This window comes from Melanerpes formicivorus, unplaced genomic scaffold, assembly GCF_026170545.1.
Source record: "Melanerpes formicivorus ecotype bairdi unplaced genomic scaffold, bMelFor1.0.p_v2 SCAF_72, whole genome shotgun sequence".
NCBI classification, from domain to species: Eukaryota; Metazoa; Chordata; class Aves; order Piciformes; family Picidae; genus Melanerpes; species Melanerpes formicivorus.
The window spans coordinates 534821-546866 of NW_027142424.1; the positions used below are offsets into that span (position 1 = coordinate 534821).

General features: G+C 51.8%; 1 protein-coding gene across 4 annotated transcripts in view; it reads right to left on the bottom strand.

Annotated features, from left to right (window-relative positions):
• Positions 1 to 12046, bottom strand: part of KIAA1671 (KIAA1671 ortholog) — a 120239-nt gene that overhangs the window by 55547 nt on the left and 52646 nt on the right. Inside the window, exon 1 of one of the 4 annotated variants that reach the window (XM_068163296.1) lies at positions 11101 to 11212. The exons of the other annotated variants lie outside the window; for them this stretch is intronic. Within the exon in view, the coding sequence (XP_068019397.1) occupies positions 11101 to 11151 (51 nt within the window). The 5' untranslated portion in view covers positions 11152 to 11212. Of the gene's footprint in view, positions 1 to 11100; positions 11213 to 12046 lie in introns of those variants that run through there. 4 annotated transcript variants of the gene reach the window in all.

Consider the following 12046-nt stretch of genomic DNA (forward strand, 5'->3'; position numbering starts at 1 on the left):
GTGGTGACGTCAAAAGGGATCCAAGCAAGCCAGGGATGGAGAGCTGCAGGCTTTTCCCCACTCAGCACAACTGCAAAAAGCCAGGATGGAGGTTGTTTGGCTGATGAGCATCACCAAACCAACAGGAGACATTCCCTCCCCCTGCGAGCTGAAACGACGAACAAGTTAGCTCCAAGCTTCGCAAGAAGCTAAGGCTTGGATGACCACAAAGCCAAGAGTGTCAGTTAGGTGCAGGAAGGTCTCCTGGGGTGCATCAAGAAGAGTGTGGCCAGCAGGTCCAGAGAGGTTCTCATCCTCCTCCTCCTCTTCTCTGCCCTGGTGAGGCCATATCTGGAGTCCTGGGGCCAGGTCTGGGCTCCCCAGTTCAAGCAGGACAGGGAACTGCTGGAGAGGGAACAGCAAAGGGCTGCAAAGATGCAGAGGGGACTGGAACAGCTCTGTGAGGAGGAAGGGCCGAGGGAATTGGGGCTTTCTAGGCTGGAAAGGAGCAGCCTGAAGGGGGATCTGATCAATGCTGATCAATTCTTCAAGAGTGGGTGCCAGGAGGATGTCACCAGGCTTTTATCAGTGGTGCCCAGTGACAAGAGGTAATGAGCACCAACTGGAACATCAGAAGCTCAATCTAAACATGAGGAGGAACTTCTTGAGTTTAAGGGTGCTGGAGCCCTGGAGCAGGCTGCCCAGAGAACTGGTGGAGCTTCCATCTCTGGAGTCATTCTAAACCCACCTGGATGCTGTCCTGTGCAACCTTCTCTAGGTGACCCTGCCCTGGCAAGGTGGGGTTGGACTGGGTGACCTCCAGAGGTGCCTTCATCCTGTGATTCTGTGATCAGCTTTTGGATCACCTAAGGAAGGTGCTGTGGAAAAGCAGGAGCTCTCCTGCAGCAGGAGGTATCTAATGTCAACAAGCAGCATAATGTGAAACTGATATGGGAGAAGAGGAAGCCATTTGCACAATGAGATCAAAATATGGCCATGGAAATAAACACAAAGCAGCAGGCTGCACCACAGGCTGCACCACAGGCTGCCTTAGATGTGTTCTGAGGAGCAGTGCTGCTGTTTGATCACAGGCACCATCCCAACACACCACTGATCCTGCTTTAACCAAGGTCCCACCTCCAGGTGGGCAATTGCTTCAGATGCCAGGCAGCCACAGGGCAGAAGCTTCAGCTGGCAAAGGACTTTCTGGCTCCAGGAGGACAGAACAGAGCAGTGCCATGGCCCAGTGCTCATCAAATCCAAGATGAGACAGGCATCTCTCCATCACCTCACCTAATGGACTCCCACAGGTTAAGCAGGGGAGAACACAGCATCATAGAAAAGTGCTCTAAGATCACCCAGTCCAACCATCAAGCCAACACCACCATGGCCACTGAACCATGCCCCCAAGTGCCATGGCCACACATCTCCAGGGACAGTGACTCCCACCACCACCTCCCTGGGCAACTATCCTCAAGAGATACTTCCTGAGGGCAGAACATGGTCTAAACCACCTCCAACTGCTAGACTTTCCTCACAGGGCAAAGGAGGAAGGTGAAGGGAAAGAAAGCAAGGATGGGAACAGGCTACCTCTGCTCCAAACACCAACAGGAAGCAGAGTCAAATTATGTGCAAATGAGAATGGACAACCTGGCAGGAGGAGGCATTCAAAGTTATTTCCTCCTCTTTTAACTGGCAAAGTTTTACTGCTGCCTGTGAGCAGCCATCAAACCCCCTCCCCACCAACCCCCTCCTGCAAAGGCATTGAAACCCCACCCCAGGGACACCACCAGATCCACCAGTTTCAGTCCTCCTCCTTAAAATACCACCAGGGAATTCTGATCCATCTGACAAAAGGTGGTCTAAGAAGGCTTGAAGCATCACAGCCCAGCCAGCAGCTCACCTTCCATCAGAGCAGCCACCCCATGATGTGGGCTGGATGGGGCCATCCATCCCCACCCTGTAAGAGCAGGAATCTCCTTAGCCAGATCCCCCTTTTTCCTGCCCCCCTTCTCAGGGTTGCCCAAGAGCTCAGACTCCTGCAGCAGAGGATCAGGAGCATGGCAAACACTGGGGCAGCCACCAACCCTCCCACCCACGGAGGAGCTGCCCCCTTCCAACACCAGCTGATGGTGAAGCATCAATGCTGATCAATAGCTGAAGGGTGTGAGTAAGAGGCTGGGGCCAGACTCTTCTCAGTGGTGCCCAGTGACAGGAAAAGGGGCAATGGGCACAAGCACAGAAGGTTCCATCTGAACAAGAGGAGAAACTTCTTTGGTGTGAGGCTGCTGGAGCCCTGGAGCAGGCTGCCCAGAGAGGTTGTGGAGTCTCCTTCTCTGGAGAGGTTCCAAACCCACCTGGATGCTGTGATCCTGGGCAAGCTGCTGTGGGTGCCCCTGCTTGAGCAGAGGGGTTGGACTGGATGATCTCCAGAGGTCCTGGACCCCAGCATGGTGAGGGTTGGAAGGGGATTCTGGGACATGGCAGGTATCTACCACACCTCACTAAACCAAATCCTTCCTTCCTTTCCCAGCTTCATTCAGGCTCAAGATGAGCCTCAAGTTCTTTTTGAGGAGCAGCTCTGCACTCAGAGGGAAGTCCACCACAAAGAAGTCCTTGCCCCATGCTCAAGCTGCTCCCCCTCCAAAGCTGCTTCCTTTCAGCCCAGTAAACACGCTCTGGCTGGACCAACAGCTCACAACTGCTGAAAGAACAGGAACAATAGTGGGAACTTGGCCACCTCCCAGCATCAGCCACCCAGACAACAACATGGGAAAGCAGGAACTGAGTCAAAACAACTTTACATCAAAATATTAGTAGGGAGGGCAGCAAAGTTCCCTCTGCTTTGGAGGGATAAATGAGGTTCTACAAACCATTTCAAGCCCCCCTCCATCAGGACTCACTGCTTCAGGGGCAGATGGCAGCACAAAGGGCAACTGGACTTGGATCTCAAAGGTTTCATCCAAACTCAACAGTTCTGTGGTTCTGAGGGTTTGAGACTAGAGCAGGGTAGATTCAGACTGGACACTAGGAAGAAGTTCTTTGTGGTGAGGGTGGTGGGACACTGGAACAGGTTGCTCAGGGAGGTGGTGGAGGCCCCATCCCTGGGGTTATTTAGTTAGTCATGAGGTGTTAGGTAATAGGTAGGACTTGATGATCTCTGAGGTCATAGAATCATAGAATCAGTCAGGGTTGGAAGGGACCACAAGGATCAGCTAGTTCCAACCCCCCTGCCATGGGCAGGGACACCCCACACTAGATCAAGTCGGCCAGAGCCTCATCCAGCCTGCTCTTAAACACCTTCAGGGACGGGGCTACATTCAAGGTCAGGCTTGCTGAGGGCTCTGAGCAAGCTGCAGCTAGTTAGAGATGACCCTGCTGACTGCAGAGACCTCTAGAGGTCCCTTCCAGTTCAGTGCATTCTATGATTGGATAGTGGAGGGGGAAGCAGAGAGTCCCCCCAGCTCCAGCTGCTCCCAGCCCAGAAGGGACAGCATCAGCACCATAACATTAGAACAACCAAGTCTTCAGGTGCTTCCTTCTTACCCAACACAAACTTACTGTGCCAAGCTCACAGCATCACAGAATGTTAGGGGCTGGAAGGGCCCTTGAGAGATGAGATAGGATAGGATAGGATAGGATAGGATAGGATAGGATAGGATAGGATAGGATAGGATAGGATAGGATAGGATAGGATAGGATAGGATAGGATAGGATAGGATAGGATAGGATAGGATAGGACAGGATAGGGTAGACCAGGTTGGAAGAGACCTATGAGATCATCACATCCAACCTATCACCCAACACCACCTAATCAACTAACCCATGGCACCAAGCACCCTATCAAGTGTCTCCTGAACACCTCCAATGATGGTGACCCCACCACCTCCCTGGGCAGCCCATTCCCATGAGCAATCACTCTCTCTGTGTAGAATTTCTTCCTAACATCCAGCCTAAACCTCCCCTGGCACAACTTGAGACTGCGTCCTCTTGTTCTGCTGCTGGGTGCCTGGGAGAAGAGACCAACCCCCACCTGGCTACAACCTCCCTTCAGGGAGCTGTAGAGAGCAAGAAGGTCTCCCCTGAGCGTCCTCTTCTCCAGGCTAAGCAACCCCAGCTCCCTCAGCCTCTCCTCACAGGGCTGTGCTCCAGACCCCTCCCCAGCTTTGTTGCCCTTCTCTGGACACCTTCCAGCAGCTCAACAGCTTTCCTGAACTGAGGAGCCCAATGCCAAGCTCCCCTGGCATGTTCTATCCCACAAAAGCCTTTTCTGGCAAATTAAACTGCACAGCACAGCTAACCCCAGCAGCCTCTCCTGGATGCTCCCTGGCTTGCCTGGTGAGCTCTGAGGCTGAGCAGGACGCGGGCCAGGAGGTGGCCAACGGCGGCTGAACAGCACTCCCTTGTGTTCCTGCAGGGAATGGGCTTCCCTGGCCCGGCTCTGCGTCTCTGGCTGCTCCTAGCAACGCCACACCACGCAGAACTCCTCCTCCACAGCAGCATTCAGGGGCCAGGGAAGTGCTTCTCCAACAGCAAGGGGCTTTGCCTCCCGAGATTGCCTGAAAGGCAGAGTCAGGAGCAGGGAATTGCTGCGGCTGGAAAAGATATTGAAGTCCAACCAGAAGCCAGCACTGCCAGGGCACCACTGAACCATGGCCACAGCAACCCCAGGCAGTGCTACAGGCTGGGGGCAGAGTGGCTGAGAGCAGCCAGGCAGAAAGGGACCTGGGGGTAGTGGTTGACAGCTGGCTGAACATGAGCCTGCAGTGTGCCCAGGGGGCCAAGAAGGCCAATGGCATCCTGGCCTGCATCAGGAACAGTGTGGCCAGCAGGAGCAGGGAGGTCATTCTGCCCTGTGCTCAGCACTGCTCAGGCCACACCTTGAGTCCTGTGTCCAGTTCTAGGCTCCTCAGTTTAGGAAAGATGTTGAGATGCTGGAAGGTGTCCAGAGAAGGGCAACAAAGCTGGGGAGGGGTCTGGAGCACAGCCCTGTGAGGAGAGGCTGAGGGAGCTGGGGTTGCTTAGCCTGGAGAAGAGGACGCTCAGGGGAGACCTTCTTGCTCTCTCCAACTCCCTGAAGGGAGGTTGTAGCCAGGTGGGGGTTGGTCTCTTCTCCCAGGCACCCAGCACCAGAACAAGAGGACACAGTCTCAAGCTGTGCCAGGGAGGTTCAGGCTGGAGGTTAGGAAGAAGTTCTTCATAGAGAGAGTGGTTGGTCATTGGAATGTGCTGCCCAGGGAGGTGGTGGAGTCCACATCATTGGAGGTGTTTAGGAAGAGCCTGGATGAGGCACTTGGTGCCATGGTTTAATTGAATAGCTGGTGCTGGGTGATAGGTTGGACTGGATGATCTCAAAGTCCTTTTCCAACCTGGTTAATTCTATTCTATTCTAACTGCCCCTGAGCACCACGGCTCCATGGCTTTTAACCCCTTCAGGGATGGGACTCCATCACCACTGCCCTGGGCAGCCTGGGCCAGGCCTTGACAACCTTCAAGGGGAAGAAATTGTTCCTCATGTCCAACCTAAACCTCCCCTGGAGCAATTTGAAGCTATTTCCTCTTGTCCTATCTCCTGTCCTTGGGAGAAGAGATCAACCCCCACCTGCCTCTAACATCCTGTCAGGGAGTTATAGAGAGCCAGAAGGTCCTTCCCCTCCAAGCAGGGAGAAGCACCAGCCCTGGCACACGGTTGTGTGTGACATGACAGTTCTGGTTTCCTCCCCTCACCCACCAAACTGCTCCTGCAGTGACTGTGTCACAGTGCCCTGCTATTAGCAAGCTGCCACTTCCTTTGGAGGGGCAACCTGATAAAGAGGAACCAAAACCACTCTTACAGGATAGCAATTAAAATCCTGTCAACACAAAGTCTGGATCCAAGGTTCTCACATCTTATGCAAGTCAGCCCTAAAGATGCCTTCTATCAGCTGCAGCAAGGCTCCTCACCAGCTGGAAGAGGGATGAGGAACACCTTATGTACCCTGGAAAACCCTCAGACACAACAAAGATAGAACACAGTCACTGAAAGACTGGCACCTGAATGCATAATTACAATGATTAAGCAATTAAAGATGATGAAAAGATCATGGCTAGGAATAAGGCACATGAGAGAGCAGAGAAGGAAGTGATGATGTGGAGCACAGAGAGCTGTGACTCAGTCTCTGAACCACAGATGACCACAAAGCATTTGGTGCTCAACATGCAGTGCTCTGCTTCATGCTCATCTGTTTGGAGTGAAGGGGTCCAGGTACCAAGCAAAGCCTCTGGGGATCAACATGCAGTGCTCTGCTTCATGTCCATCTGTGTGTGGAGTGAAGGGGTCCAGGTACCAAGCAAAGCCTCTGGGGATCAACATGCAGTGCTCTGCTTCATGTCCATCTGTGTGTGGAGTGAAGGGGTCCAGGTACCAAGCAAAGCCTCTGGGGATCAAAAAGCAGTGCTCTGCTTCATGTCCATCTGTGTGTGGAGTGAAGGGGTCCAGGTACCAAGCAAAGCCTCTGGGGATCAAAAAGCAGTGCTCTGCTTCATGTCCATCTGTGTGTGGAGTGAAGGGGTCCAGGTACCAAGCAATGCCTCTGGGGATCAACATGCAGTGCTCTGCTTCATGTCCATCTGTGTGGAGTGAAGGGGTCCAGGTACCAAGGAAAGCCTCTGGGGATCAAAAAGCAGTGCTCTGCTTCATGTCCATCTGTGTGTGGAGTGAAGGGGTCCAGGTACCAAATAAAGCCTCTGGGGATCAAAAAGCAGTGCTCTGCTTCATGTCCATCTGTGTGTGGAGTGAAGGGGTCCAGGTACCAAGCAAAGCCTCTGGGGATCAACATGCAGTGCTCTGCTTCATGTCCATCTGTGTGGAGTGAAGGGGTCCAGGTACCAAGCAAAGCCTCTGGGGATCAAAAAGCAGTGCTCTGCTTCATGTCCATCTGTGTGTGGAGTGAAGGGGTCCAGGTACCAAGTAAAGCCTCTGGGGATCAACATGCAGTGCTCTGCTTCCAGGTACCAAGTGCAGTTGGCAACTGAACAACTTGGCAAGTCTGGATTCCAGGTTGATGGAAAGGGCAGCAAGAGGAATCAGTGCTGATTCCAGCTGGGTGGTGAACAGCCAGCCCTGGAAACACCAGGAAGAGCAGCATCTCTAGAAGACTACAGGAAAGCACAGGACCAACCTTCAGTGGACCTACCAAGGGCTGCAGACAGACCTAAGAGGAAGCCTGGACCCTTCCCCCCTTATCTCCAGCAAAAGCTCACTTGCACGTCACACAGGCTACATCTCACACCATCTGTAGTCTGAATGGTCAGAACCAGAGAAGGATCAATATGCTGCTGGAGCCACAAACCACAAGCTTCTGAGAAACCTCTCCCAGCTACAAGAACACATAAGAGTACAAAGAGACAACTTACTGAGGGGGAAGAGAGTCCTGCTCTTTCCCCTCTCAAAGAAACATCCATTAGCCCAACACCAGACTCTGTTACCACACCAGCCAGGAACTTCAGGCCATCCTAAAGACTCATCCAAGCTTTATGCAGCTACCTGGAAGGCTCCATCAGCGCTCTTGGCTTCCTCTTTTATTGTTCTCCTTTTATTTTCCTGCAGTCATTCTCATTAGCCACCCTTCTGTCACCATCAAGTCTGATGCTCAGCCCTCCTAGGAACCTGCTTCTCAGTAATCCCTGTGCCAGTGTTAAACATCACACTGGAGAAAACCCTCAACCAAGAGCAAGCTGCAGAATTTCAGAGTCCTCTGGGGTGCCTCATTATGGGTGGAAAGGATCCAGGTTTGATAAGGCTCACTCCTCTCCTCATTACCACAACTCCAGCTGGCAAGGGAGCTCCAGGTTGAATTACAGGACAGAACTCTGCCTGTACCTCACCCAACCTATGGAACAAAATGTTTTGCTGCACACAAAGATGACCCTTCAGAAACTCAGAGCTGTCACCCAACACCCCTGCCTACCACCTCTTGGTGGTCAGCCATCATTTCACACACACTTGGGCTGACCACCTTGTTTGGTCTTGATAATTCATAGATTCCTGGAATGGTTTGGGTTGGAAGGGACCTTGAAGATCATCTAGATCCAATCCCCCCTGCCATGGGCAAGGACACCTCCCACTAGACCATGCTGCTCAAGGCCTCATCCAACCTGGCCTTGAACATCTTCAGGGTGGAGGCAGCCATGACCTCCTTGGGCAACCTGTTTCAGTGTCTCCCCACCCTCACTGCAGAGAATTTCTTCCTAATATCCTAATATTCCCAATAATGACCTTAGAGACCTTTTCCAACCAAAACAATTCTATACTATGCTCAAAAAAAACATAGTAAGAGGTTTCCCTCTGACACTTTCATAGTATCATAGTATCAGTCAGGGTTGGAAGGGACCACAAGGATCAGCTAGTTCCAACCCCCCTGCCATGGGCAGGGACACCCCACACTAGATCAGCCTGGCCAGAACCTCATCCAGCCTGGTCTAGCAGAAGGTTGTCCCTGCCCATGGCAGGAGGCATGTGGAACAAGATGATCTTTGAGGTCCCTTCCAACCCAAACTGTTCCATGAATCATAGAATCAGTCAGGGTTGGAAGGGACCACAAGGATCAGCTAGTTCCAAACCCACTGCCATGGGCAGGGACACCCCACACTAGATCAGCCTGGCCAGAGCCTCATCCAGCCTGGGCTTAAACACCTCCAGGGATGGGGCCTCAACCACTTCCCTGGACAACCCATTCCAGGGCTTCACCACTCTCATGGTGAAGAACTTCCTCCTCACCTCCAGCCTGAATCTCCCCACCTCCAGCTTCCCTACACATCACAACAAATATCCTCTTTAAAGAGGACTCAGCAAGCAATTAGCAGATAGCTGGCACTCAGTGGGTCCTCTGGAGCCCATCAACTCCACCACTACTGCAGAGGAGTAAAACAAATGCAGCAGAAGAGATGCAACCTGTCAATAACTTGCTATTGCAGCTTTCAAACTGGATTGTCACTGTAATTCCTTTTTCAATTAAGAGTTACAGCTTCCACAGGTATGTCTCCCTAATGAATAAAGGATCTTGGCTCCCCAGGATGGATTAAATGACTTCAACACAAAGCTGGTCAACTAAGCCCAAACATCTCTGGTTACCCCTGATGCTAAGGAGCAAGAGCTGATCAATATCTCCTTGGTTTCCTGCAGCTCAAGTCAAGAAAGTCACAGAGCAGGCAGAGCCTCCCCCTTAAAACAGCTTTAAAAGATGTATTTAGCATCATGAACATCACACCTGTCCTCCCAGCATCTCCTTGCAATGCATCAGGAGATTGCAGGCTAATGTAAATGCCTGAAAAAAGTACACAAAGACCTCCAGGGGAGCACAGTGACACAGAAAGCAACACAAAGTTGGATTAAAACTGCACAACATGTATTAGATCTCATCCCAGGGATCTTTTGGGCTGATCCAACCATTTGCTTTGCTGTTGTTGGGTTGTTGTTGGTTTTTTTTTCCTCCCCCACCCCTGTCCTTATAGGGAACCACCAGGCAGATGTGAAAGCAAAAGCATTCAGAGAGCTTTTTCTTTAGGCTTCTCACACCAAGCAAACCACCAAGAGCATTCACCCCAAAACTTAAGAAGCATCCCAAGATTTCCATGTCCTACAACACTACAGCCAGAAGATGCTGGCACAGGTTGCCCAGGGAGGTGGTGGAAGCCTCATCCCTGGAGGTGTTTGCAGCCAGGCTGGATGTGGCTGTGAGCAACCTGCTGTAGTGTGAGGTGTCCCTGCCCATGGCAGGGGGGTTGGAACTGGCTGAGCCTTGAGCTCCCTTCCACCCCTGACAATTCTATGACTCTATAAGATCCCAGAATCATAAAGGCTGGAAAAGACCTCTAAGATCAACCTGATCTAGTGTGAGGTGTCCCTGCCCCTGGCAGGGGGGTTGGAACTAACTGATCTTTGAGGTCCCATCCACCCCTAACAATTCTGACTCTATAAGATCCCAGAATCATAAAGGCTGGAAAAGACCTCTAAGATCAACCTGATCTAGTGTGAGGTGTCCCTGCCCATGGCAGGGGGGTTGGAACTGGCTGAGCCTTGAGCTCCCTTCCACCCCTAACAATTCTGACTCTATAAGATCCCAGAATCATAAAGGCTGGAAAAGACCTCTAAGACTATCAAGTCCAACCTCCAGGATCTTCAAGCAAATTCCCAGTTCCAGTATTATGTTCTCTCCCAGCCACCAAAACCAAAAAACCCCAACAAACTTACAGCAGGCAACCTAATCTCACCTCAATTTACTGCTGAGCAAAGCACATCCAAGGCAAGGATTGCACAACTCAGCTCAGAATGTGAGCCTCCAACTTGCTGGAGTTTCAAACCACGCTAGCAGGCAGCTACCATGACAAGGTTTAAGGTGTCGGCGCTGACCGTGCACTGAATTTACAGCTGAACACATCACTACTTCATACCACCAAGAACTGAAAAGGGCTATTTAATTAGGCCAGATTAAACCAGAAGGTAATTAGGTTCAAGGTGTCCAAAAAAATCAAATCCACCTTTTTAGAGCTCTGAGAGATATCAGACCAGCAGCAGCCAGCGTGCAGAAGTTAACCCTTCGAAGCCTACAAGAGGAGCAGCAGGTTGGGAGAAAGCTTTTCACGGCCAAGCAGCGCTGGAAGGGGAAGTGCTCAACCCTGAGTGAAACCTCTTAACACACCCAAATCAAACATCAAGGCAAGAATTGTAAATACCCAGAGGTCTACAGCCAGGCATCCTGGCAGGCAAGAGGGGAAGGAGCTCCTGGAAGCAGCAGCCTCCCGGGGCGCAGGGAATGCTTTTCAACGCACGAGGAAGGACTTCCTAATGCAAAACTGTAACTGCCTTGCCTAAGAGCAAACAAGGAAGAGATTCCAGCTACCAGGAGCTTTTCTGAGACACGTCCAAGCAGTTGGCAGTCTCCTCATTTTTAAGGGAGCATTAGAAATAGCTGTTCTCAGCCACCACCACGAATCCCAAATTCACCCTTACCCGCTCGGAAAGGCCAGGAGGAAGCTGCAAAGCCAAGGCACCGCTACAGCTGAACGCCCTCAGGACTGCTGAAAAACAGTCCAAAGCAGCCCAGTTTGGCAGGTGGAACCACACTGAAGAGCCACACTTACCCACAAATACTGCAGCAACTTCAGCAAGCGGGGACAGTAATAATACTCCATCTTCCCCAGCTTCCAAAGTTAAGGCAACCCCATCCTCGCTGGAGCCAACCTCCGCGCTCCTCTCCCCGCCTCCAGCAGGAGTTCAAAGCGGAGCAGAGCAATTAAATACAACATGAATAATGTACCACGGGGCCCACGTCACCAGGCTGAGCTCACAGCTTTTCAGACAGCTGCTGGGGCTGCTTAGAAGCAGGAGCTGAGCTACCAGCAGCAGCATGTGACTTAACCACTGCTCGGTATCGAGCATCTAACCGCTCCGACTTCTCCCAGCCCGGTAATCCGGGCCTGGGTTAGGCTGGAATTAATAACAGCACCGTGGGGTTTGCACTGAGAACAACAAACCAACCAAAAGCCTTCCTCTGGCAAAAAAACAAAGATACAGAGAGAGAAGCTTCTAAACCCACCAGGGTTTGTAGGCTGGGTTATGAAACGCTATTAAAGCCACGGCAGCTGCTGGGCTGACCTTGTTTTTCAGTAACGTGCAAGGGAGGGGGAAAAAGTAAAAGGAGGGGGAGGGGAAAAAAAAAAGAAGTAAAAGAAAAGCTCCTGCTTTTAATATGCCTTCTGTGAAGGAGAAGAAAATAGACACAGAGTGGCTTTTTGGACACCACTGGAATGTGCCCAGCAAGCAAATATTACCAAAAAAGGAAGCAAGGCCAGGCAGACCCAAACACGAAGCAACACAGGGTCACCCTCCTCTGGGCTGCGTTAGAAATAGGAAGTGGAGCTGAATGACTGAAGAGTGGGGAAGGGGGGAGGGGGGAAATGCATCATAACTTTTTACAGACTCACACACACAATCCCACCACAGTGGGGGTGGGAAGGGACCTCTGGAGAGCATCCAGTTCAACCCCACCGCTCCAGCAGGGGCACCCGCGGCAGCTTGCCCAGGAGC